General features: G+C 42.0%; 2 protein-coding genes across 2 annotated transcripts in view; both read right to left on the bottom strand.

Annotated features, from left to right (window-relative positions):
- Window positions 1–25306, bottom strand: part of pck2 (phosphoenolpyruvate carboxykinase 2 (mitochondrial)) — a 235473-nt gene that overhangs the window by 191208 nt on the left and 18959 nt on the right. The gene's annotated exons all lie outside the window — the stretch shown is intronic.
- Window positions 20898–25237, bottom strand: LOC113028804 (myelin-associated glycoprotein-like). The gene is made up of 7 exons (XM_026179257.1): window positions 25225–25237; window positions 24954–25019; window positions 24393–24776; window positions 22138–22443; window positions 21758–22018; window positions 21513–21588; window positions 20898–21378 (listed from the first exon to the last, which is right to left on the bottom strand). The coding sequence occupies exons 1-7, from the start codon at window positions 25235–25237 to the stop codon at window positions 21258–21260; spliced, it is 1227 nt and encodes a 408-aa protein (XP_026035042.1). The 3' UTR covers window positions 20898–21257.

Here is a 25306-nt window from a genome sequence, read left to right as displayed (position 1 = left end):
TGATGTCTGATTACCCAGATCATTAGTGGCCACACAGTAATAAACTCCTCCATCTGTTACATTGAAGCTGTAAATCTCTCCTTCAGATACTTTCACAGCTCCATCTCTGCTCTTCTTGAACCAGGTGAAATTGCTGACTGGAGGTTTGGCTCTGCTGGAGCAGGTCAGGTTCACCCAGCTGCCTGCTGACACCAAAGCTGATGGACTGATGGATGCTGAGGTGTCTTTAGGAGCATCTGAAGAAAAAAGAATATCCCATAGATCAAACTCTGACTGTCACCACTCACACTGATCAGTGTGCTCACAAGCATTATGATTCCCACAGTCTTCACTATAGTGAAGACACCAACCAGATTTCTGTAATGCAAGAAATTAGAGCAAAGAAAACTTTTTGAAGTAACAGAAGAAATGTTTAATAGTAAATAAGACCATTTAAAACGAATCAAAGTGATGGAAATGTTTACTTTTAAACAACAGTGTAAAGGATGTTGCAGTAAAAAACTTGTATCTTTAATGTTTAAAAGCTGAATTAATGCACTGTGAGAGATGAAGTATAATCTTGATTTTTATCAAATAAAATTCAGTATCTTATAAAGCAAACTTCTTTTTATCCTCTCTCATAAAGTATATCACAAAGAAAACTAGAAAAGAAGGAAAATGGAATTTAGAGGATTCAAGATGGCTGCTAGGGTGCAGACACACAGCTTGGCAGGTCCTCTGCTTTTTCAAAAAAAAAAAAAAAAAATCTAAAAAAACCATCTAAAAACCCCTGGATATTGATATCAGCTTGTTTTTTTTATACATTTTTATCTTCTGTGGAGTTCGACATGTCCAAGAAAGCAGGATAATTATACCATTTTCCCAGCCAAATGGAGTCAACATCTTTTGTTCACAAGATTCTTGGATTTTGGTCATGCTAGACCACCCCCAGGTAAACATGAACAATTAAATACACCACAATTGTCCCTGGAGATTCTGAAACTTGTTCTGATGGTACTTTTGGCTGGTGATATAGAACTAAATCCTGGACCTAATTCAAACATTAGTGATTTGGACTGGCTACAGCTAATTAGGCTAGTTAGCCTATGGGCACAGCTGTCTCTGCATTGCTTCCCACCTCAACTAACTGTGCTCCAACCACCGTCCCAATTAGTAAGGCTACATCTGCAACTAATAGTGTTTACGCCCCTGTTGTCCGGGCCTCCGCTTCTGCTGTTTGGGTTACCACCTCAGCTGCTTGGGAATACGCCTCATTTGCTTGGGTTTCTGCCTCGGCTGCCTGGGCCGCCTCAGTTGCCTGGGTTTCTTCATCAGCTGCCTGGGCCTCTATTTCAGCTGCCTGGGCCGCCATCTCGGCTGCCTGGGCTTCCACCTCAGCTGCCTGGGTTTCAGTCTTGGCTGCCTGGGCCTCCACGTCAGCTGCTCGGGCCTCCACCTCGGCTGCCTGGGCCTCCACCTCGGCTGCCTGGGCTTCCACCTGCTGTACCCCAACTACAGTCTCCGATAAAGGGTTTCTCATCATTAAATGCTCATAGCATTGTCAACAAAAGGACAAGAAATCCTGCTATTAAAAGTTACAGAGGAACAATGATCTGCAAGACACTAAAAATAAACCAAAGGGGCTTCTATGTGGACACGTTAACATTCGCAGTATGTTACCAAAGCATGAGCAACTGGAACATATTCTAAGCAATTCCAATATTTCTATTTTGGGTATCTCTGAATCTTGGCTCACAAGTTCTTCTCCTGAGTCTGCGGTTGTCTTTCCAGAGTACACAGTATTCAGAAGGGATAGAATTGGAACAAGAGGAGGAGGAATACTTATGTATGTAAAAAACACACCTGGATTGCTCTTTACTTAGTTCACCAATAGATGTTGAAATAGGACATATTTCTGTTAAAATCACTCTTTCCCCAGAAATGTCATTTACGTTGATCTGTTTATATCGCCCTCCTTCCGCAAAGAATATTTTTTATGAACAAGTACAGATATTACTTAAATATCATACTATAAATAATAAGTCTAATGAAATAATTGTAATGGGAGATTTTAATGTCAACTGGGACTGTTAAAAGAACAGAAAAACACTCAAGGACATAATGGAGACTTTAAACTTTACTCAACACATTGAACAACCCACAAGAATAACGAGACACTCTAGAACTAAAATAGATGTGTTTTTCAGCAATAAGCCCGAGCAAATTATTAAATCTTATAATTTTATCACTGGTATTTCAGACCACAATTGTATATTATTTTCTAGAAAACTTTTAAAATCACGGGTTAAGAATCACTTTCATAGTTCATCTAATAGGAGATCCTTTTATGAATTTATACCAAGAAGTCAGCAACAAAAGTAGCAGAAGCATTAGCATCAGCTAACTGGGAGCGTTTATTGTGTAGTGAAGATCCACAATTCTGCAGCAGTCACTTCACTGACACTGTCAAGGATGTTATATCGACATACTCCATTAGAGGTCGACAAAAAATAAAGACATCTAATCTGCCCTGGTTAACTCTCTCAGGCTCAAATTAAGTTTTTGAGAATACCTGCAGTGGTACTTCTGAGTAAAAAAACTCATAAAATATGGATGTGGGGTAATCAGGTTGTTAGCTTTTACTTGTTGCAAATCTGCAACGCCCTTGAGAGGGTTAAACAAAGAGTGGAAGAATCTAATGAAAACAAGAGATCAATTACTAAAGCAGTTCCTGAAAACAGGTCTAACTCTAGATAGACAGAGATTTGCTTCAATGCGGAACAAAGTAACAAGAAGTTTGAGTACAAGCCAAAGCAAATTTTTTTATAAATGTAATTGAAAGAGCCAAAGGTAATGGTAAAATTATCTGGCAACACTTAAATAAATTACTTGGCCATCATTCAAACAAAAGCAAAAATACAATTGAACTTTATGTAAATAACTCTATTGTTAGAGAGCCTCTATCTATTGCCATTAACTGAAACACTTTCTTTATTTCATCTGTTAAGGAAATCAGTCAGAGCTTTGACTCAGTCGTATGCTCTGATAGTGTGAATGATGCTGTCAAAATTTGTTCACCATTACTCATATTTCAGACACTGAAGTTGCTAAACTAATTACAGGTTTAAAACAATCTAAAGCACTTGATGTATATGGTATTAACACAAATTTCCTAAAGGAACATATGAATTTGCTTGTACGTCCAACAACTCATGTTTTGAATATGTCTTTCGAACACTCCATTGTTCCAACAGATTGGAAAATTGCTGCAGTTACACCAATTTTCAAAGCAGGTGTGAAGACTGATATGGCTAATTATCACCCCATAAGCATACTCCCGGTCATATCTAAAATAGCTGAGAAGTGGGTGGTTAAACTCCTCACTGCTCACCTAGAAAACACCCAACCCTCATTACATCCATTGCAGTTTGGCTTTCGGGCACATCACTCTACAGATACTGCAAATAGTGTCCAGCAGGTGGCAAAAGATCTTACAGCTGCTTTAGCATTAATGCATAGCTGGCTGGAGGACTCATGCCTAATGTTGAACACCTCAAAAACTGTCTGCATGTATTTTTCAAAACACCCCTTAAACTTGAAGCAGTCAAACACATTCCTGCATGGAGTAGAGCTTGAATTACCTCCAGAACTTAAATATCTTGGGGTCATTCTAGACCCAACATTATCCTTCAAGAGTCACATAAATAAAGTGTCCCAGGTACTTAAATTTAATAATCGAAATTTTAATCATATACGTAATAATTTAAAGATGAATGTTGCAAAAACTTCGTCCTGGTCACTTGCTTGTCCAACAACACTTAAAACTATTGAAAACATTTATAAAAAGGAGTTTAAAACTACTTGACAAAAACACGACTTCCCACCACCACTGTCATGTGTTAAAAAAAACATAAATTACTGAACTTCAATAACTTAGTGAAACTTAAAAGAGTGTGTTTAATATATAAAGTCTTACACTCCCTTGCTCCACCACCACTAAAGCAGTTCATTAGGCATAAAGAAAGCTCAGACAGGACCACTCGAGCTACAACCTGAGGAGACTTGTTTATACCCCACAGACGGACATCATTTGGGCAGAACGTCCTTTCTGTCCAGGGTGGCCATCTGTGGAACAGTCTTCCTCAATCCATTAGAGAATGCTCGACGTTCAACTTGTTTAAGGCACAGGTTAAAAACTGGTTATGGACAAATCAGGTGTGTGATCATGTATAAGTTTTATAGTTTTAATGTTTTATTTGGGAATAAAATGGTGTGTATGCGTGAGTTTGGTGATGGAGTTTTTATTATGAATGAATTATGATTTTTTATGAATTATTATGTCTATTTTTTTTATGTTTTATGGACAACAGATGGAAATTAGCCCTTGGCTATAATCTGGTATGTTTACATTCATGTATTTTTTTTACATGTATATTCATTAACATACACTGTCCTAAATAAATAAATGAAATAAATTTTTTAAAAATAACTGGTGAGTAATTTTACCTCCAATAGTCATGTTAATCTCTGCTGATGTCTGATTACCCAGATGATTAGTGGCCACACAGTAATAAACTCCTCCATCTGTTACATTGAAGCTGTAAATCTCTCCTTCAGATACTTTCACAGCTCCATCTCTGCTCTTCTTTAACCAGGTGAAGCTGCTGACTGGAGGTTTGGCTCTGCTGGAGCAGGTCAGCTTCACCCAGCTGCCTGCTGACACCAAACCTGATGGACTGATGGATGCTGAGGTGTCTTTAGGAGCATCTGGAGAAATAAAAGAGAGAAAGTGATATCCCATATACCATGGTGTCCTGAAGGATTCAGTTCAACAACAAACTCTGATTGTCTTACATGAAACACTGAGAGTCTCGTCTGTCTTTGCTGTCTTGGTGTCGTTTTCTTGGTTCACAGGATATCTGGCAGAGCAGCTGATCTTCTTTCCATCATGTGTGTCTGACAGAGTGATGTTCTGCTGGATTTTAGTTGTAAAGCTTCCATCTGTGTTTTGCTCCATTTTGTTGTGAGAGTCTTGTTGGAGATTCCAGGTGAGTTGAGGAGGGGAGTGTGGACAGGGAGTGAGAGCTGAGCAGGTTATAGTGACAGACTCCTTCTCCTTCAGATCACCTGGGATTGTAATATTGGGCCTCCAAGGAGAGTCTGTGGTTTCACATACATATTCATTATAAAATCACAGTGACATTTGTACCACTGATTCAAATCTGCAAACTTGTTCTAAATTCATACTTTGATTTATAAATGTTATCAAGTCCTTAAAATAAAGGCAGAGTAGAATTCATAAAAAACAAGCAATCTTCTGAGTGTCATGCTGGGACAATCATTACTACTGTAACACAAAATTTGCTCAACAGATATTGATTATAATCAAACAATACATCAAAGTCCTGAATGAAGGTTTATTAATAGGCAAAACAAAATACTGGAAAAACAAAAACAAAACACTATTACCTCTGACTGTCATTTGAAGAGGATCACAAGCAGCTGTTGCCTTGAATGGTTCACTCTCTACTCTGAAGAAGTATGTGTCTGTGTATGTGGTGGTTAAATTAGAAAACAGAGTGGTGCAGTCTCTCTGACTCAGGTTCCCAGTAATACTCATTGGATAGATGCTAACTGCTCCACTACTGTTGAAGATCACATTGTTTGGATATTTGTCAAATTGGGATTTATTTTTAATCCACACTCCAAAGGTTTTTCTTGTGCTGATAAATTTCTGTTCATCTTTGGGTCTGAAGCTACATGGGATTTGCAAACAAGATCCACTCAGTGCTTCCAGTTTCTTTGGTGCAGTTATGGAGAGGTCTGTTTTATTAGGACAATCAGCCAAAGCATCTGTAAATACAATTTAATTATTAATCAATTCACAAATTAATCTTAGTTGACTACATGTTTCTTTATGCCCAAACACAACTTTACAAACAATTTATTTAGGGAGTTAATATTTTTGTATGTGAATATTTTCTTGTAAAATTAAACATTTAGCTGATAATCCAGCGATAACAGGAACATTTCAGCCACCATCTGCTGTTTGGATGTAAAATGAAAATATTCATAATCAGAGTTTCAACGCTTGTCTATTGTAATGCTTGAAAGTGCCAACACTTAAAACACCACTTAAAACATTTTAATTTAAAGTCAGCACAAACCGTAGCTCCATGTTTTCTTTGTTACTACATGAAGTTCATGATGTAAAATTACTCTAATAATGCCTTTAAAATAACTGAAATACTCACCTGAAACAAAGAGGACAATCAGTAACATGCTGACTGTCTCCATGTTCACACACAGACTACTCTACTGCCTGGATTAAAAAAAAAAGACAATTTCACGTATGAAGCTCTAACACTGTACTTTTTTTTTAGTGTTTTCGATTTGTACATCTCTTGTTTTCTTTTCTTGTAGTGCTATGTTGAAATAAAGAAAAATGTAACACAAAGCAGTAAAACTAAAACATCAGTAAATAAAATTACTTTACACGTACCTGTCAGTGTAGTAAAAGAAATATAAAAAGTTACTGAATAAAAGCAATAAAATGTTTCCTTACCAAACAAGCCCAACTGTAGTCTTATCACTTTACAGTTTTAGAAGAATTACAGTGAACTGTGTTGCCCAACCAATGTTAGAAAGAAGGAAGTACAGAAAGAGAACATGCTGTTTATGTGCATTAAAGTCACAAAGCTGTTGTAGGCGTCACCTGATGCCTCTGAGAAAAAGTCTTCAGTTCTGCTGCATACTGTGATAGAGGAAGGCAGACAGTACATTTAAAGACACAAATTACCTACACACCCTCAAAGACCTCTTTATTCACTTTAGTTTTTTTCAAGCTTGCAAACTTTTATAGAATATATTAATCAACATGAAATAATTATTGATTACTAGGAATTATATACACATGTATGTAGAAAACACAAATGATGCAGAAAGGATAAGTAAGATACCAATTTCCTGAAAAGTGATTTTTTTTTATTCACTTTCCTTGTTTCATTAAAAATGCATGTTTATGTTATTAAATACATTTCATATATTCATTTGGTGGAAATTTTTAGCTGATATTTACTCTCATGAATCGACACAAAAGACTTTGTTGACCAACTTCCTCAAAATCCAGTCACAGTGAAGTCCCTCTGTCACAAGCACTTACATTTACATTTATCTTGTAGCAAATCTGCAGCAACTGCATCAGAACTAAAATAAATCACAAAGTGTGAGAAAGGGCACAGTAACAGTACAATTTGGTTGTTGAGCAGCAACACCAGGCATTTGTCTTTTGACACATGAGTTTAGTTGTGGACAAAAACAATTTTATATCTGAGCTCAATAAATATTCAGCCATTTTTAATTAAGCCATGAATTCAAATATAGATGCTAAAATAATAATGAATATGACATAAGAAATATAAGCTATTAAACCCCACCATCTAATATAACGAAGTTTTTCTAGATACACTCAATGATAAATCATTTCTAATTTAACTGGTCTAAATGCAAAATGATTATAAATCTGTAATTAGTTCATCTAGTAGACTTATTTAATAGAATCTAAAACAGAATTGGTTTGTTCCTCAAAATCAGATCTCAGTGAATGTAATGGTCAGTGTTGCCAACTTAGCGACTTTGTCGCTATATTTAGCGAGTTTTCAGACCCCTTACGCTTAGCGACTTTTTTTCTAAAAAAAGTCGCTAAAAAAAGACGTGAACGCGCGTATCGCTTTTACCCTCAACAAGCAGCGGGTGCTGTAACGCAGTCAGTTCTTCTTTTACTCTTTTACTCTTATGCTGTTTTGTGGATCACAAGGTTTAAAACTACTTATAAACACACACACACAAAGTAACTCCACCAGAGGGCCTATTTTGGGTCACTTTTGCCGGTCCAGTAAAGGAGCAGGGTTGGAATTGTGACATTAACAAAAACAATAATTGCTAAAAGAAATTTAATTTGTAGTTCTAAATAAACTCTAAATGCATTTAGGACGTTTTTTACTCACTTTATGTCTCTTCCACGATGTTATTTCTCTCTCCAACAACATAGGTTACAATTAGATTAGCATGACCAATTATGCAAATTAGGCAATGACGTCATTTAGCGACTTCTAGCGACTTTTAGGACAGCCAATAGCGATTTTCCTTACTGAGGAGTTGGCAACACTGGTAATGGTCTTTGTCTTAACCTCTTAAGCCCCCAAGGGTTTTTCTGAGCTTCCTGCTCAAAAATGAAACACCCCAAATTAATTGATTATTTCTCTGCAATTATAATCCCTGTGTCTATAATCTTGGTATCAAAATAAAGCTAACACTTGTGAAATTCCATCAGAGGTGTAAATATTGCAGAAGATGTTAGTGTGTCAAAGTTACTAACACTGGAACACAGAAAAAGTAAGTTAATTTTTTCCTCACCCAATTTGTTTATTTATTTATTTTAGCATATAACCCTTTTAAAAATATTCTTCATTTTACATTACATAGTCCAGAAATTCAGTAACTAACATATAAACATCATCTGTTCAAAGATTTATGTTTCTGAAGTGAAACAGTGAAAAATGACAGCACTGTCTATCCGATTATTAAGTGATGCCGTGACGAATCCTACTTCCGGGCTAAAGTAGTCTGCATTTAATATGGCTTTTGTGTTGTTAACATGTTTAATGCTTTGTATTTTCTTCTATTTAATCTCAAAAAGCTCCTAAAAAAAGTCAGTGATCACCGTTGACCTCCCTCGGCTTTTATTACCGCTAATCATTTATTTAAGCTCAGTTTTTAAAACCTTAGGATGTAACTACAGCACAGCCCATGCAGCAGTAAATGAATGACTAACCTCGTATTGTGGATGGATTATCTCAGTTGTTCTCCTGGCTGAAGTTTGGTCCTTTTACAGCATCCTGCCATGCGATTACATTTGTTCCTGACCACTGAGAACCCTCACGTTAACTTTTATCGAGTAGAAAAAAAGTTAGCTTGTTTATATTATGCTAACATAGCTGTGTCGCTAGCGGTCACGTAGCACATCATTATATACCAGCTAGCCAAACTTCAGTAAGCCTACAAACGTCACTGCTGTTTAGTTTTCTGTCTTCATTTATGTTGGAAGTGATAAGAAAGCTGTACGTTTTAATTTGTTTCCAAAACCCCGCAGTCAGGACATGCTATATTGTATTTAGATGGAAGCTAGTGAGCTAACTTCCTGCTAACTTCTAACTCCGTTAAATGTCATAAATTCCATTTTCATGGATACCTGGATGTTAAACTCAGTTGTTACACCTGGTAGAGCAGAACGCTGATCATTTTATTAAAGATGAAAGACTTAAGACAGTGTTTTAACTCTCAGTAATGCCATAGTGATCATTTGATATATGGACCTGCAGCAGAGTTTAGGCCCAGACACAGCTGACTGAACGATCGGATACATAAATACCCAGACTTTGTACAAAAATGTCCAATTTCGGCACACAATCGACAACATGTCAGTTGAATTTTTCAGGTATTAAAGAGCAGAAATGATTTAAGTTTATTATCAGGATCTTGGAGCTACAAGCTCCCCACCTGATCCAAGCCAACTTAAAAAAAACAGCCCCCCCTCCAACTTTTACTCAGTGACAACAGTTACACAAACACCCCATTGTAAAACAAATATAGTGCGTCGTAAAAGCTAAGCCACTGTGTGTGTGTGCATGCATGTGCGAGCATGTGAGTGCATGCGTGTGCATGTGTGTCTATGTGCATGACTTCCTGGTTACAACCATTTTAACAACATCTCTAGTCATAAAAGGGTCATCTGCCCTCACCCAATATATGGCTTAACCCATTTAACGGTCCACCATATACAAGCACAGGTGAGCCCATAAATGGCAGGAAGTAAACATTCCTTACTAAATAAGGAAACCAGAATATTTCATGCAATGTTCCTGCAGTTAAACACTATAGATAATAGCTTCCCCCAACATCCTACATGTAGGGATTAACCGAAAAATATCTAATAGTGCAGTTCAAGACAAGGTTTACAAATTGTAAACACAACAATCACAACTTTTAACGAAATCACTCCAACAACTACACATTCACTTGGCAATGGGCCTTTTGTGCCGTGCACATAGAGCAATTAACTGGCCTCTGGCCCTTTAAACTCTGAGGGGCTATAACTTTGGTTTCTTTTGGCCAATTTGCATGATTGACACCTTCTTTTAATCATTTGAGCCAATAGGATCACAGTAATAATGCCAGGTTCACGTCACTTCAACCAATTACAAGTTGCAAGGCCAAACCCCACGGGGGCCCAAATTTACTGCATGTGGCATCTATCCAGTCACGTGTCTGTAGCTGGGTCTAAAATGGAGGTTGTTGACGGAAGTGGCTCTGATGCAGCTAGTTAGCCATGGTAGGTGGTGATAATCATAAGGCTATCGGCAACCAGCGAAAATGACGGAGGAAATCAAGATGGTAAGCCAATTTCTGTCTTAGCACATTTGTGGTTGTCTTTTGCAGCTCCTTCAGTGAATTATGATCAGAGCGTGGCAAAACTTGGTGTGAGGAATCCGTGATAGCTAACTAGGCTTTCTTTAGCCAGTTACATTAAGTCTGAAGAATTTCTGGTTTGGTTTTGTTTGTTTAGTGGACTTTTGTGCATTTACGTAACTGCTCTTTTATATGGTTTATATGAGATTTTAGCTGAGGTTCAGAGGTTTCTGTGGATACCATAAATGTCAGGACTGTTTCTGACCCCATGTTATAACTGATTAAACATGATCTTCTCCCTTTTGCCCCCCGTACCAGGGGCGTGGGGCTGGTCCTGCCCACTTAAGATCAAAGAGCTGTCACGGTTCTGGGTCCGTTGGACCCAGTATTTTGAGTTTATTGTGTTTTGATTTAAGTTTGCATCAGGGATTGTGTTCTTGTTCTCTTGTCGTGTTATGGTAATGTTTATGTCTATTATTAGAGTTCCATGTTTCTGTTTATCTGGGTTTAAGATGTGGGTTTAGTTTCATATGTCATTTCAAGTCTGTCTCTGTCTAGTCTGTGTCTTAGTAAAGTGTGTTTTGTTTCCTGTTTTATTGTGAAGGTCTGCGTCTCATGTGAGTGTGTTCAGTTTTACCTTTGTCTCGTCTTGTTGATTATTCCCAGCTGTGTCCACCACCTGTGTGTAATTCCCCCTGTGGTTCTCTGTGTAAGTCATGTCTTCCGTCATTGTTATTGCTGGTCCGTCTGTGTTTCCACCCTGCCTCATCTGTGTGTTTCCCTGCAGTCAACCATCATCTGTTTCCGCCCGCTCTCATTCAGGTTTGTGCTTTGTAGTTTTAGTTGTTTCCCAGTATAGTTTAGTTCTCCGTGTTGCCGTTTGCCTCTCTTTTTGTGTTCAATAAATCACCTTTTACACCTTCACGACTGCCTGCGTGTGGATCCTCCTTTTCCTCCTCCGCACGGCTCCTCTCACTCGCCGTGACAGTACGGACCAGCCAGATATGGATCCAGCGGCAGTCACCCCACCCAGGGAGCTTCAGGAGGCCGTTATCCGCTCCGCCTCTAAGTTGGTTTACCGGCTGCTTGAGCATGAGGGAGGGGCGCCTCTTCACTCCGTGGAAGCCTATCTACAACACCTCCTTACCTGTTATCCCTGGCTACTGGACTCTTTGCATCCGCTCGTGCAGGATTACGTTCTCCACGAACTTCACCTCCATCCTCCAGCCGCTACCGCTTCCCAACCCAGCCGGGCGGTGAAGGTTTTTCCCGGCCCGCCGGAGGTTTTTCCCGGCCCGCCGGAGGTTTTTCCCGGCCCGCCGGAGGTTTTGCCCGGCCCGCCGGAGGTTTTGCCCGGAAGGAAGCGACGATCGCGCCGCTGGCGCGTCACCCCACAGCCGGAGATTAGGACTCCTGAGTTGCCGGCTGTGGTGAGTGGAAAAGACACACTGTCTGTTTCGCCAGATCTTGTGACTGTTTATACCGGGGCTGGGTTTGTTGAGTTAGCTTCCCAGCCAGAAGCTCAGTTAGCTGCCCAGCCGTCACCTCCATCACATTCAGCCTCACTACCCATAGCCCAGTTACAGTCTCAGCCAGACTTAGTAGACACTATGTTACAATCCATAGCCCAGTCAATAGCTCAGTTGGTAGAAGACTCATCAGCCTTATTATCAGCTCAGCCACCTTTTCAGCCATCATCTTCACCAACTCCTCCTGCACAACAAGTTAAGTCCATTCAACCCGAAAAGAACTGTTTTTCATCTGTTCATTACAAGCAGGGAACACACTCCACCACAACATCTGCTGGTTCTCTTACGCTGGCCATGTCAGAGACAGTTGCTCCCTCTAGGGCCTCCCCAGAGGCTGGGTGTCAGTCACCAGCCAACTCTGGACCTCTAGAGATCAAGACGCCAGTGCCAGCAGCCTCACCGGAGAACTCACCTGACCAGTCTCAGCTCTCAGCACCCCCTGAGAGTTCAAGTGAGTTCACCCGTCCGCCTCAGTCCTCTGCTGAGCGTATTGGGGAACACTTTCAGCCCTCTGAGGACTGCATCCCACTGTTGCTGCCTGAGTTTAGCCACTGTGCTGCTCAGTCCCAGCCAGTGTCCACACTGGCAGAGGTCTCCGTACCTGCTGCTTCAGTGTCTGTTTCCACTGGAGGGCCAGAGGAGCCCGTCCAGGCTCAGGCCATGTTAGCTGGGGGTTCAGGTGAACCCAGCCAGCGTCCTGCCTCGTCGGCTGGAGGGCCTGAGGAGCCCATCCAGCCTCAAGTGTCGTCTCAGCTGGGGGTTCGGGAGAACCCAGCCAGCCTCAAGTGTCGTCTGCTGGAGGGCCCGAGGAGCCCGTCCAGCCTCATGCCACGTCAGCTGGAGGGCCCGAGGAGCCCGTCCAGCCTCATGCCACGTCAGCTGGGGGTTCAGGAGAACCGCACCAGCCTCATGCCACGTCAGCTGGAGGGCCCGAGGAGCCCGTCCAGCCTCATGCCACGTCAGCTGGAGGGCCCGAGGGCCCGTCCAGCCTCATGCCACGTCAGCTGGGGGTTCAGGAGAACCGCACCAGCCTCATGCCACGTCAGCTGGAGGGTCCGAGGGGCCCGTCCAGCCTCCCGTCTCCGCTGGAGGGTCCGAGGGGCCCATTCAGCTGCCTGCTGCTCCATCAGCTCCGCCCACGCCGTCGTCTGGTCCAGCCTCTGCTTCGGCTTCAGCTTCAGCTTCGCCTGGTCCAGCCTCCGCTTCGGCTTCAGCTTCAGCCTCGTCTGGTCCAGCCTTCACTTTAGCCTCGTCTGGTCCAGCCTTCACTTCAGCCTCGTCTGGTCCAGCTTCAGCATCCTCATCAGCCTCGTCTGGTCCGGCCTCCGTGCCTTCATCAGCCTCGTCTGGTCCGGCCTCCGTGCCTTCATCACCCACGCCTGGTCCAGCCTCCGTGCCTTCATCCACGCCTGGTCCAGCCTCCATGCCTTCATCCACGCCTGGTCCAGCCTCCGTGCCTTCATCCACGCCTGGTCCAGCCTCCATGCCTTCATCCACGCCTGGTCCAGCCTCCGTGCCTTCATCCACGCCTGGTCCTGCCTCGTCTGGTCCTGCCTCGTCTGGTCCTGTGGTTGCCACGCCGCTGTCAGAGCCAGCTCGACCTGTTCCGCCTAGCCTCTGCCGGCCATTTTCCAGGCCTATAAGGTGGGATCATGGCCTTCGGGGACGGCCTCCGGAAAAGGTTTGTCGCCGCCGCTGGCATCGTGGCCGCCCTCCGGACTTCTGTTGCCACCCCCGCCTTCTGCGTGGACGACCTCCTACCCGCCGCCACTGCCTTCCGCATTGCCGGCCTCCAGAACTGCATTCGCGCCGCCGTTGCCGTCCGCACGGCCGGCCCCCGGACCTGCTTCCTCGCTGCCGTTGCTGCACGCACGGTCGGCCTCCAGAACTGTTTGCCCGTCGCCGCCGTTGCCGTGTGCACGGTCGGCCTCCAGAACTGTTTGCCCGTCGCCACCATTGCCGTGTGCACGGTCGACCCCCGTGCTTTGCTGTGGACTAGTGAATAGTCTTGTTTTGTGTTGACCTGTTTTTGGTTTGTTCTGGTCTCTTGTGCTCCTTGTTTTTTGTTTCGGACCCTCCTTCCTGGACCCCCTCCGCCCGCCCTGGCTTGGTGCTTCATGCTTTTTTATTTTGTTTAGGGCTGTCGGGAGCCAGCCCTTAGAGGGGGGGTACTGTCACGGTTCTGGGTCCGTTGGACCCAGTATTTTGAGTTTATTGTGTTTTGATTTAAGTTTGCATCAGGGATTGTGTTCTTGTTCTCTTGTCGTGTTATGGTAATGTTTATGTCTATTATTAGAGTTCCATGTTTCTGTTTATCTGGGTTTAAGATGTGGGTTTAGTTTCATATGTCATTTCAAGTCTGTCTCTGTCTAGTCTGTGTCTTAGTAAAGTGTGTTTTGTTTCCTGTTTTATTGTGAAGGTCTGCGTCTCATGTGAGTGTGTTCAGTTTTACCTTTGTCTCGTCTTGTTGATTATTCCCAGCTGTGTCCACCACCTGTGTGTAATTCCCCTGTGGTTCTCTGTGTATTTAAGTCATGTCTTCCGTCATTGTTGTTGCTGGTCCGTCTGTGTTTCTACCCTGCCTCATCTGTGTGTTTCCCTGCAGTCAACCATCATCTGTTTCCGCCCGCTCTCATTCAGGTTTGTGCTTTGTAGTTTTGGTTGTTTCCCAGTATAGTTTAGTTCTCCGTGTTGCCGTTTGCCTCTCTTTTTGTGTTCAATAAATCACCTTTTACACCTTCACGACTGCCTGCGTGTGGATCCTCCTTTTCCTCCTCCGCACGGCTCCTCTCACTCGCCGTGACAAGAGCGCTATATGTGACCTGCAATGTAAAATGAGTTTGACATCATTCATGTAGAGACCTTCGTGGAATGGGTTTCCATGTTTGAGCAGCTTCATCATTACATCACCAAGCACAATGCAAAGCATGGACTACAGTGGCATAAAGCAAACCACCACTGGACTCAATGCAATGGAGACGTGTTCACTGGAGTTATGACCTTTGACATATACCAGGATTTACTCATTAAGTCCATACTGGTCAGTGCTGTTTCCCTTGTATTGTAGCCTGTTGTTATCCAACTTTGATAGTTGCTTCCTGTTGCTGATGGCAGATCACTGAGCTAACAGGTGCTTTATAGTCATATAATTGAGAAGAAGACCAGCTTCCACCTTGTCTCACATGCATTACATGTCACGTTTTGCTACTATAGTACAGATACAGCAACTTAAAATGGACAGCAGATCTGTGATGGGCTCCCAGCTGGGCCTTAACCAATCCTTGGCTGGTCTTTGGACTTGCTAGTATAGTATAGTAACATCACAAATTAGTTGTGACACTCACAGTGCAGCTCTCGTGCAACTTACCGTATTTCTCGGACTACAAAGCGCACCTGAATATTAAATCAAATCAAATCAAATCAAATCACTTTTTATTGTCACATCACATGTGCAGGCACACTGGCACAGCACATGCGAGTGAAATTCTTGTGTGCGAGCCCCACAAGCAACAGAGATGTGCAAACACAACAACACAAACGAGCAAAATACAAGAATGGCCAACCTGAAACTAATAAATATATGTACAATATATAATAGTGTATGCATTTCTGGATGTGTATACTAAATATTTTCCTGTGTGTGTGTGTGTGTGTGTGTGTGTGTATACACATTTTTACAAATTAAATAGTAAAAAAATAAAATAAAATAATAATAATAATAATAATAATAAAATATATAAAATATACAGAGTTGAATATGTGCAAAACAAGTGGCATTTATATACAGTGTGGAGTGCATAATGTTGAAGTTCCAGTAGTGAAGCTGAGGTGTCTATGACGTGTTCAGCAGTCTGATGGCCTGATGGAAAAAGCTGTCTCTCAGTCTGCTGGTACGGGACCGGATGCTGCAGAACCTCCTTCCTGATGGAAGCAGTCTGAACAGTTTATGGCTGGGGTGACTGGAGTCCTTGATGATCCTCCCCGCTTTCCTCAGGCACCGCTTCCTGTAGATGTCTTGGAGGGAGGGAAGCTCACCTCCAATTATCCGTTCAGAGCACCGCACTACTCGCTGGAGAGCTTTGCAGTTGTAGGCGGTGCTGTTGCCATACCAGGTGGTGATGCATCCAGTGAGGATGCTCTCAATGGCACAGCGATAGAAGGTCCTGAGGATGCGGGGGCTCATGCCGAATCTTTTCAGTCTCCTGAGAAAGAAGAGGCGCTGCTGCGCCTTCTTCACTGTTTTGTTTGTGTGTACTGACCACGTAAGATCCTCAGCCAGGTGTACGCCAAGGAACCGGAAGCTGCTCACTCTCTCCACAGCAGCGCCGTTGATGGTGATGGGGGTGTGTACTTCTCTGCACCTCCGGAAGTCCACTATCAACTCCTTTGTCTTTGCGACGTTGAGGGTGAGATGGTTGTCTTGACACCAGTGGGTCAGGGCGCTGACCTCCTCCCTGTAAGCCGTCTCATCACCGTTGGTGATAAGACCCACCACTGTAGTGTCGTCCGCAAACTTCACAATGATGTTGGAGCTGTTAGTGGCTGTGCAGTCGTAGGTGTAGAGTGAGTACAGGAGAGGGCTCAGTACACACCCCTGTGGAGCACCAGTGTTCAGTGTGATGGGGGATGAGGTGATGCTGCCTAGTCTGACCACCTGGCGTCTGTCAGACAGGAAGCTAAGGATCCAGCTGCAGAGGGAGCTGCTCAGTCCTAGATCCTGCAGTTTCCTGTCCAGCTTCGAGGGAACGATGGTATTGAATGCTGAGCTGTAATCTACAAACAGCATCCTCACATACGTGTCTCTCTTCTCCAGGTGTGACAGGGCAGTGTGTAGTGTCAGGGCTATGGCATCATCAGTGGACCTGTTGTGGCGGTATGCAAACTGTAGAGGGTCCAGTGAGTCGGGTAGTGCAGAGCAGATGAAGTCCCTGACCAGCTTCTCGAAGCATTTGCTTACGATGGGGGTCAGGGCTACAGGTCGCCAGTCGTTCAATGAGGAGATGGTGGAGGATTTGGGTACAGGGACGATGGTGGCCATTTTGAAGCAGGCTGGGACTACAGACAGAGAGAGGGAAAGGTTGAAGATGTGCGTGAACACTCCAGCCAGCTGAGCCGCGCATGACCTGAGGACGCGGCCGGGAATCCCGTCCGGACCAGTAGCTTTGCGTGCGTTCACCTTCCTGAAGCACTTCCGCACATCCTCCTCAGACACAGTGTGCGCACTGACGTCATCCGCGGTGCGCACACTGTCCGGTCTCATGGTGTTCGCTGTTAGCCGCACAAGCTAAAATCAGGGGAAAATCCTGTTTTGTACATACATTAGCCGCACCTGACTAAAAGCCGCAGGTGTTTCAATGTTGACTTATCATATGTAAGAGAATATGCACAAAGGGAATTGTCAGGAAAGCTGTTTGGAGACACATCACTTCTATTAATATTTTGAAAAACAAGTTATGAGTACATATTTGCATAACATTTTAGGTATATGTACAAGTAGCGGTAATTACAAGTACGAAACATGTACTGTGCTTCATAAATGAGTAACAAATGTAGTACATAACAATAACCTACAGCACACCAGAAAAATACAACAACAACAACAACAACAACAACAACCTTTATTTATAGAGCACATTAAAAGCCTAGGCATACCAAAGTGCTTTACATAAAAGAAAAAAATTAAAAAAAATAAATAAATAAAATAATACAGTTAAGAGCATTAATATCAAATTAATAAGAACAGCAGACAATGTTCACAGATAAGAGCCACTAATAGAATAGACTGCAGCACATAGGTTAAACAGACTCTATGCCGCCATGATAGAGAACAACAAGAAAGAAAGAAATAATAAAAATAAATGCAATGAATCGCAGCTAACAAGTCAACATTTAACAAGTAGTGAAGGCAAGTTTAAAGAGATAAGTTTTAAGCCGTGCTTTAAAGGAGTAAATGGAATCAGACTCCCGGATGCCAATCGGGAGGCTGTTCCATAACACAGGTGCAGCAACAGCAAACGATCGATCGCCTCTAGATTCGGACTACCTTTTTGCCTCAGGTGCAGTGACACGGCTTTAATAAGAAGAAAAGTCAGTCATTCACCACCATCCTTCTCTTCTTCCTGCGCACTAAATCCACTGAAGTCCTCTTCTCCAGTGTCGGATATGAACAGGCTCAGGGTGGCTTCGTCATCCACTCTCCGCTTCTTTCCTTCATTGTCACTTTCAAAACCAAACAAATCCTCGTTGTCAGTGTTGGAGTCAAACACCCTCAGAAGGGCCGTGGCGGTGTCCTCCTCTCCATCATGCAGCAGTCCAGGCCTACGAAATCCGTTGGTGATCATGGATGTTTTCACACTTTTCCACGCTGTCAGATTCCACCGGTGGAGTTGAGCATAACTTGCTTTTTGCAAGTTTATCGCCGCTCATCATCCACGCCTCCTGCTGAATGCGTAGCGCTACTTTGAAGTTTGTTTTTCGTGCTACTTGTACGGCACTATGTTGCCTGGCGGATGGACATGTGACCAACATACCACTCTTGAATCCCGATACTGTGTGTCTGATCACATGCCCTTCCGCCAGGCAACGTAGTGCCGTACAACAGAGGAAAAAATAAAACAAATCGTCTTACGATATGACAAAAATCATGGACAATCCATAGAAAAGCCGCACCTGACTAAAAGCCGCAGGGTTCAAAGCTTGTGCAAAAAGTAGCGGCTTATAGCCCGACAATTACTGTACAGTACTTACATTTTCAACCTGTCACAGTCTGGCGAGGGCAGACTGTATGAATTGAAAAAAGGACCCAAAATGCAGACTCCAAGGAACAGGGAACAAAACTTGAATGTTAACAAAAGGTGAGCCGTTTAATATGGCTGGTAGAAAAGGTACAAACAAAGGGCAAGGCAAACTGAAGCAAAATTAACACAAACCTAAACTGGGGAATCTAAACAAACTGTTACGACCCCCTCTGCTAGGCGTCAGGGAGGGAGTAACATACACGAGCCCCCCAACACAAAACTGAGTAAAGCAAAAGGTTTTAATTCCAAACTTTAAACAGAAAACCGACAGGGCTGTGCAACAGACCACTGGGCAGACAATTATTACATAAAGAAAGAACAGTCACGAGTAAAAGTTAAAGGGTAACTAAGGCAGGCTGGCCGCACACAAAATAAAAGCTAGGGTTTTAACTAAGGCAAGCCAGCTTCACGCAATCCTACTCACAGCCAGCTAGCAGCTCAAAACTCTAATCAGGCTAGGTTTAAAGCATGCACCAAGGTTCGACAAAGGTCAGCAATATGAATAAGTTCAACAAAGATCGACGAGGGAGGCATGAAGGGCAAACTGCATGTTCAGTCCTAAGCAGCCGCCACTGAGTGAAGGACCTCCAGCCTTTTGTAGCCACAGGTGGGTACGATCAGCCACTGATTGCCTCTTGGAGCATCATGGGATCCCGGGGCAGCCAATCGTCCGTGTGGTCTGGCACACTTCATTCTGCATAAGTGAGGGTTGGCACGGGTCTCCCAGTAACCAATCACACACGAGTCCTGGAACACATTGATTTACCTAGAGGAAGGCGGGGCCACCTGAGGCCGGAGGCCGTAACACAAACAATAAGAAAAACCTAGACAAGAAACTTGGAAGCATGGCATGGCATGGACAACAGACGACCTGACAATCACACACTGAAAATAGAGGACTTAAATACACAGCAGGTGATTAGGGGAAGTGGAGACACATGAGGAAACAGCTGACTAGGATAAACATAATGATGCACAGGCAAGAGTAAAACTAACCGCATGAGCACAGAACACAAGACCCCTTTTCAAAATAAAACAGGAAACATGCAGACTTAGACACGACAACCAGAACTTGACAATGTAAGACACAGACATGAAACGCATGAAGAGCAGGGGAGATTTAACATGGTTGGAAACACGAGGGGAAAATAATAAGAACTAGAAACACTTAGGCATAATAATACAAACTTGATAACATAAGACACGCAGCATGAAACACGAAGGGTGAGGGGAAGCTTAAATACAGGGGAAGAAAACACAAGGAGTCTAATAACCAAATGAACTTAGATAACCTAATGAACAAAATAAACTCAAACTTAAAACGCTGGGTCAAAAGACCCAGGACCATGACACAACCTCACTGATCAGCCAGGAAGCCAAGGACCCTCGCATGCACTGGTTTATGACAAAAGAAGTACGCCAGATCTTTCAAGTTGTGCAAGAACAGGAGAAGACCTGAATCTAATTCATACTCAAAGTGTTAAATTGGGGGGGGGGGGGGGGGGGGTTGCCATCTTGCAGTTAATATGATCTAGGTAATTGGTGTGATCGACCCAGAATAACAGTTTATTCGAGTTCTAATTGTGTAATTACTTTGTTTATTACAACAGTTGTAATGTTATTCAACACAACATTGAAATTCTACTATTTTTAGTCATGCTCAAAAAAAAGGATCATCAGTGTATATAACCACCTCAGCCGGCAAATCATTAAAAAAAACAATTCACTTTTGGAACGCCACAAGATTTTTCCATACTGTCAGAAAAGCTGCTATTTAGAAATGCTCACCATCACCCAGAAAGACAGTTGTTCATCTGAGATACAACAACACCTAGGTTCAATTATTATTATTAATTGATTTTATTTGAAAAGGAAAAATGCACAATATTAACACAAGTGTTGTGATTCAATGTTTTGTACCAGAGTTAGTTTAAGATTATTTGCATCTGTAGGGCCTGGCAGATTACATGCAGAAGATCATAAAAGTATTACAAAAAAGTAAAACACAACACACGTGACAAATCCACACAACCATAAACACACACACACACACACACACACACACACACACACACACACACACACACACACACACACACACACACACACACAAAACACATCATTATAGACATTTCATTTTGTTATTAAAACACTGTTGTCAATGACCTTGAACACAGTAGCATCTAAAAGCACAACCCTGTCTAGTTTCCTATCATCTATATTTATTAACCAGTGATCCCTTATATGTGCTGAGGCAGTTCTAGTATGAACTGGTTTAAAAGCATGCTGTCCTAATATGAATAATCTGAGTGAGACAAGCAACCAGTTAAGCTCTGGTGGTATACATTTTGAGCCAGTATGGCCATTGTTTTATTTAATAATTTGACTAAAAATATTTGAACACCACACTATAAAGAAATCTACAAACATCCTAAATTCTTGTTAACCAACTCTTAAGCGTTAAAAAATAGTTTCATATTGTATTTTAAACTGGAGTTTCCCCTCCTCTTGCGACTTGCATAGACTTTAGTTGTTCAGTTGTTAAGTAAGTGTTCATTTGGCAAATTCCTATCTCTGATTTGTTGGAGCGTCTTGATCTGAAGCAGCTGAAATAAAAACAAACAAACAATAAAAAAAGCTTTAGTTTCTGTTTGGTTTGGCAGTGATGAACAATAAAGATCCATGAAATGTAGCCCACACACACTAAAAAATGAGAATATCACAGAAAGATTTGTCTCACCACTCAAAGATGGCCAGTGTGATCACAAGCACTGTGATTCCTGCAGTCTGCAGTAGAGCAAAGAGACCAATACCACCTGAATGTTCAAACAAAAGATTTTAAAGTTTGCCTTCCTGAAGAAAAGTCGAACAATCAGCAATCACAAAGATTCTTTAAGAGTGTCATAGACAAGACAACAATAATCCATAAACAGGAATGCCAAATGCCTCTTTGCATTCAGTTGAATGAATACTGGTTAACATTACCTTCAGTATTCACACAAATCTCTGCTGATGTCTGATTACCCAGCTCATTAGTGGCCACACAGTAATAAACTCCTCCATCTGTTACATTGAAGCTGTAAATCTCTCCTTCAGATACTTTTACAGCTCCATCTCTGCTCTTCTTGAACCAGGTGAAGCTGATGACTGGCGGTTTGGCTTTACTATAACAAGCTAGGTTCACCTGACTGCCTGCTGGCACTGAACCTGATGGGTTGATAAATGCTGTGGTTTCTTTGGGGAGCACTGGAAAAAAAGGGGGGAAATAGCTCTAATACGGATTCCTATTATCCATTATAAACATTTAATATTCCATTACTCATAGTTTACTCACAGGATCCATAAAAACACTATGATTGTCTTACATGAAACACTGAGAGTCTCTTCTGTCTCTGCTGTGTTGGTGTCGTTTCCTTGGTTCACAGGATATCTGGCAGAGCAGCTGATCTTCTTTCCATCATATGTGTCTGACAGAGTGATGTTCTGCTGGATTTTAGTTGTAAAGCTTCCATCTGTGTTTTCTTCTATTTTGTTGTGAGAGTCTTGTTGGAGATTCCAGGTGAGTTGAGGAGAGGAGTGTGGACAGGGAGTGAGAGCTGAGCAGGTTATAGTGACAGACTCCTTCTCCTTCAGATCACCTGGGATTGTAATATTGGGCCTCCAAGGAGAATCTGTGGTTTGAAATGATATATCTATATAAACAACACAGATCATCAAGTCACGAAGAGGTAATTTAGCTCTGGTAAGACATGTGCAGTGTTGGGAAGGTTACTTTTAAAATGTATTCCATTACAGAATACAGAATACATGCCCCAAAATGTATTCTGTAACGTATTCCGTTACGTTACTCAATGACAGTAACATATTCTGAATACTTTGGATTACTTAATATATTATCATGCTTTTTACAACAACGTGAATGTACTATTGCTGTGTGATTTATTACTATTACTGAAGGTCCACGACTCCGAACTGTAGTAAAGGGACCTCTGACTAATACGGCGGGGTCCCTGTCGGCTCGTAGCCGAAAACTAGCTTTACTTTGTTGTGTGGGTCAACTTTTCTTGCGACAGACAGAGAGAGGCGTTGAAAGACTGCTCCAACGGAACTTATTGTTTTCGGAGGAAAACACGAACACGGTGTACAGTCGAGTCTTAATAGCTTACTTACAACTGGGCTCGTCAGGCACTCTTCTTGGCTGCAGTGGTTATTATTATATTTACATGCTTCCAGCTCCCGTTTTTCCTCGATGACAACTCGTACCTTTCCACTCCCCTTTTTCTCTCTCCCTCCTCGCGCTCACAGACCCATAATGTGTATGGCAGTCCATTCTCTCTGCAACACGGACTACACTGCCCATGATGCTACATTCTTTAGAGCTATGCTTGTAGCATTCTGCCTGTTAGCTTAGCACAACAACGAAAAGGTGCTCTCTCACCCAGGAAACACACAGTCGCAGAGAGAGAGAGAGCGTCGCCCTGTAACCATGGCAACCGTAACGCTGCCGCCTGGAACAGCAGAACGTAGCTGTCAAACAAAACCCAAACAGTCCTGACCCGCGACAAAATGAAACAGGAAAGTACCGCAGTGTAATCCATTTATTTCAACAAAGTAACTGTATTCTGAATACCACCCTTTTAAACGGTAACTGTAACGGAATACAGTTACTCATATTTTGTATTTTAAATACGTAACGGCGGTACATGTATTCCGTTACTCCCCAACACTGGACATGTGAACACTGAAGTCTGTGGGTATGAATATAACAGCAGCAGAAAAATCACAAACCTTTTTCCAAAAAAACAGAAATGCTCTAGAGAATGCAAAGGAAAAACACCATGCAATGAATTGGAAGTAATCTTTACTTTAAATACTTAAGGTTTTCTAGTTTCTTAATTTCTCTAATAATCATTAATGGCATAGGCACAGGAACACTTCTGAAAACCACTTTATTTTGCTGGCTCTATCTTTTTCACCTATCTCTATCTCCTGTTCTCCATAGGCATCCTCTCAGTCTCCATGATTGTAATAAACAATCAGTTTAAAAATTCAGCTGTCTTTTCTCCTAGACATCTCCATACCTGCACAGGTATCTGAACCGGCCACATTTCCACTCTTCATAAGTGCCCTACCAGTACAGACTACAATTGTGCTACACTCTAACCTGTTCACATGCTTAACTTTCTTTGGAGAAACATAGGTGGCACTAAATGGTCTTTTCAGCATGAAAATGTCAAACCACAGTGTCTAAACAGTGCAATAACAGAATGTCTCTGTAGCAAAAAAGTGCTTAACTGCTACAGTTTAAGCCTGTGTTGTTCTGAAACAAACCAAAAAAACCCCAAAAAAACCCAAGAATATTACTTTAAAGTAACTTTGTTTTCCTCTCGTCACATTAATTAAATAAAGGATGTAAATGTTTTGCAGATCATTTCATTCTAATTTTATTTACAGCTTTTGATGGAATTATGGAAATATAAATATATGTATATTCAGCTGTCAGTCTGGATACTCATTATGATAGTATTGTTAATTTTGGTCTCCACAGACATATATGCCAGTTCATGAAGAGCGATTATTAAAATATTGAACTATAAACTAATTTGAAAAAAATCTTTACCTCTGACTGTTATTTGAAGAGGATCACAATGAGCTGTCGCCTTGAATGGTTCACTCTCTACTCTGAAGAAGTATGTGTCTGTGTATGTGGTGGTTAAATTAGTAAACAGAGTGGTGCAGTCTCTCTGACTCAGGTTCCCAGTAATACTCATTGGATAGATGTTAACTGCTCCACTACTGTTGTAGATCACATTGTTTGGATAAATGACAATTCTGGAATCCTTTTTTATCCACACTCCAAAGATTTTTCTTGTGCTCTTAAACTTCTGTTCATCTTTGAGTCTGAAGCTACATGGGATTTTCAAACAAGATCCACTCAGTGCTTCCAGCTTCTTTGGTGCAGTTATGAAGAGGTCTGCTTCATCAGGGCAGTCAGCCAAAGCATCTGTAAATACAGCATTATAGACATTTTTCCCCTCCGTTTAACAGTGTGTGCTGATATTTTTCAATCAGGGAATGAGCAGATGGCTCCATCTATAATGGTCTTTTGGCATAATTCTAAATTAATGTAGAGTATAAATTACCCTTATAATATCTTTGAATAACTGAATAAACAGCTCACCTGGAACAAAGAGGACAATCAGTATCATGCCAACTTTCACCATGTTCATAGACAGAATCTTGTTCCCTGGGTTGGCAGAAAACTTGTTAATTTAATAATATAACTACAAAAAACTATAAATAAAAATGAAACTATAATAACTCATGTTTTCGTGACTACAAGTAAAGCACTAGTAAACACAATAATATCTGTCAGTACGGTAAAAGAAAAACAACAGAATAAGTTTCAGTATCACAAAACTAAGAAATAAAAGCACAAAATATTTTCTTACCCAACGAGTTCATGTCAGGTCTTTTTTAGCAGAATTCTAATAACCCAACTGAACTACTTTTTGTCATGTCAGAAATGAGGAA

The sequence above is a fragment of the Astatotilapia calliptera genome, chromosome 9 (genome assembly GCF_900246225.1).
Source record: "Astatotilapia calliptera chromosome 9, fAstCal1.2, whole genome shotgun sequence".
NCBI classification, from domain to species: Eukaryota; Metazoa; Chordata; class Actinopteri; order Cichliformes; family Cichlidae; genus Astatotilapia; species Astatotilapia calliptera.
Note: the sequence above shows the minus strand (reverse complement) of the source record. Positions and strands in the feature narration are given on the sequence as shown.

Bases quoted from the DNA above. Each gene is read 5' to 3' on its own strand.
- LOC113028804 (XM_026179257.1), bottom strand. The intron at 21,589-21,757 runs GTAATGTTAACC...TTGAACATTCAG, and splicing joins GATTTGTGTGAATACTGAAG to GTGGTATTGGTCTCTTTGCT. The intron at 21,379-21,512 runs GTGAGACAAATC...TTTTTATTTCAG, and splicing joins ACACTGGCCATCTTTGAGTG to CTGCTTCAGATCAAGACGCT.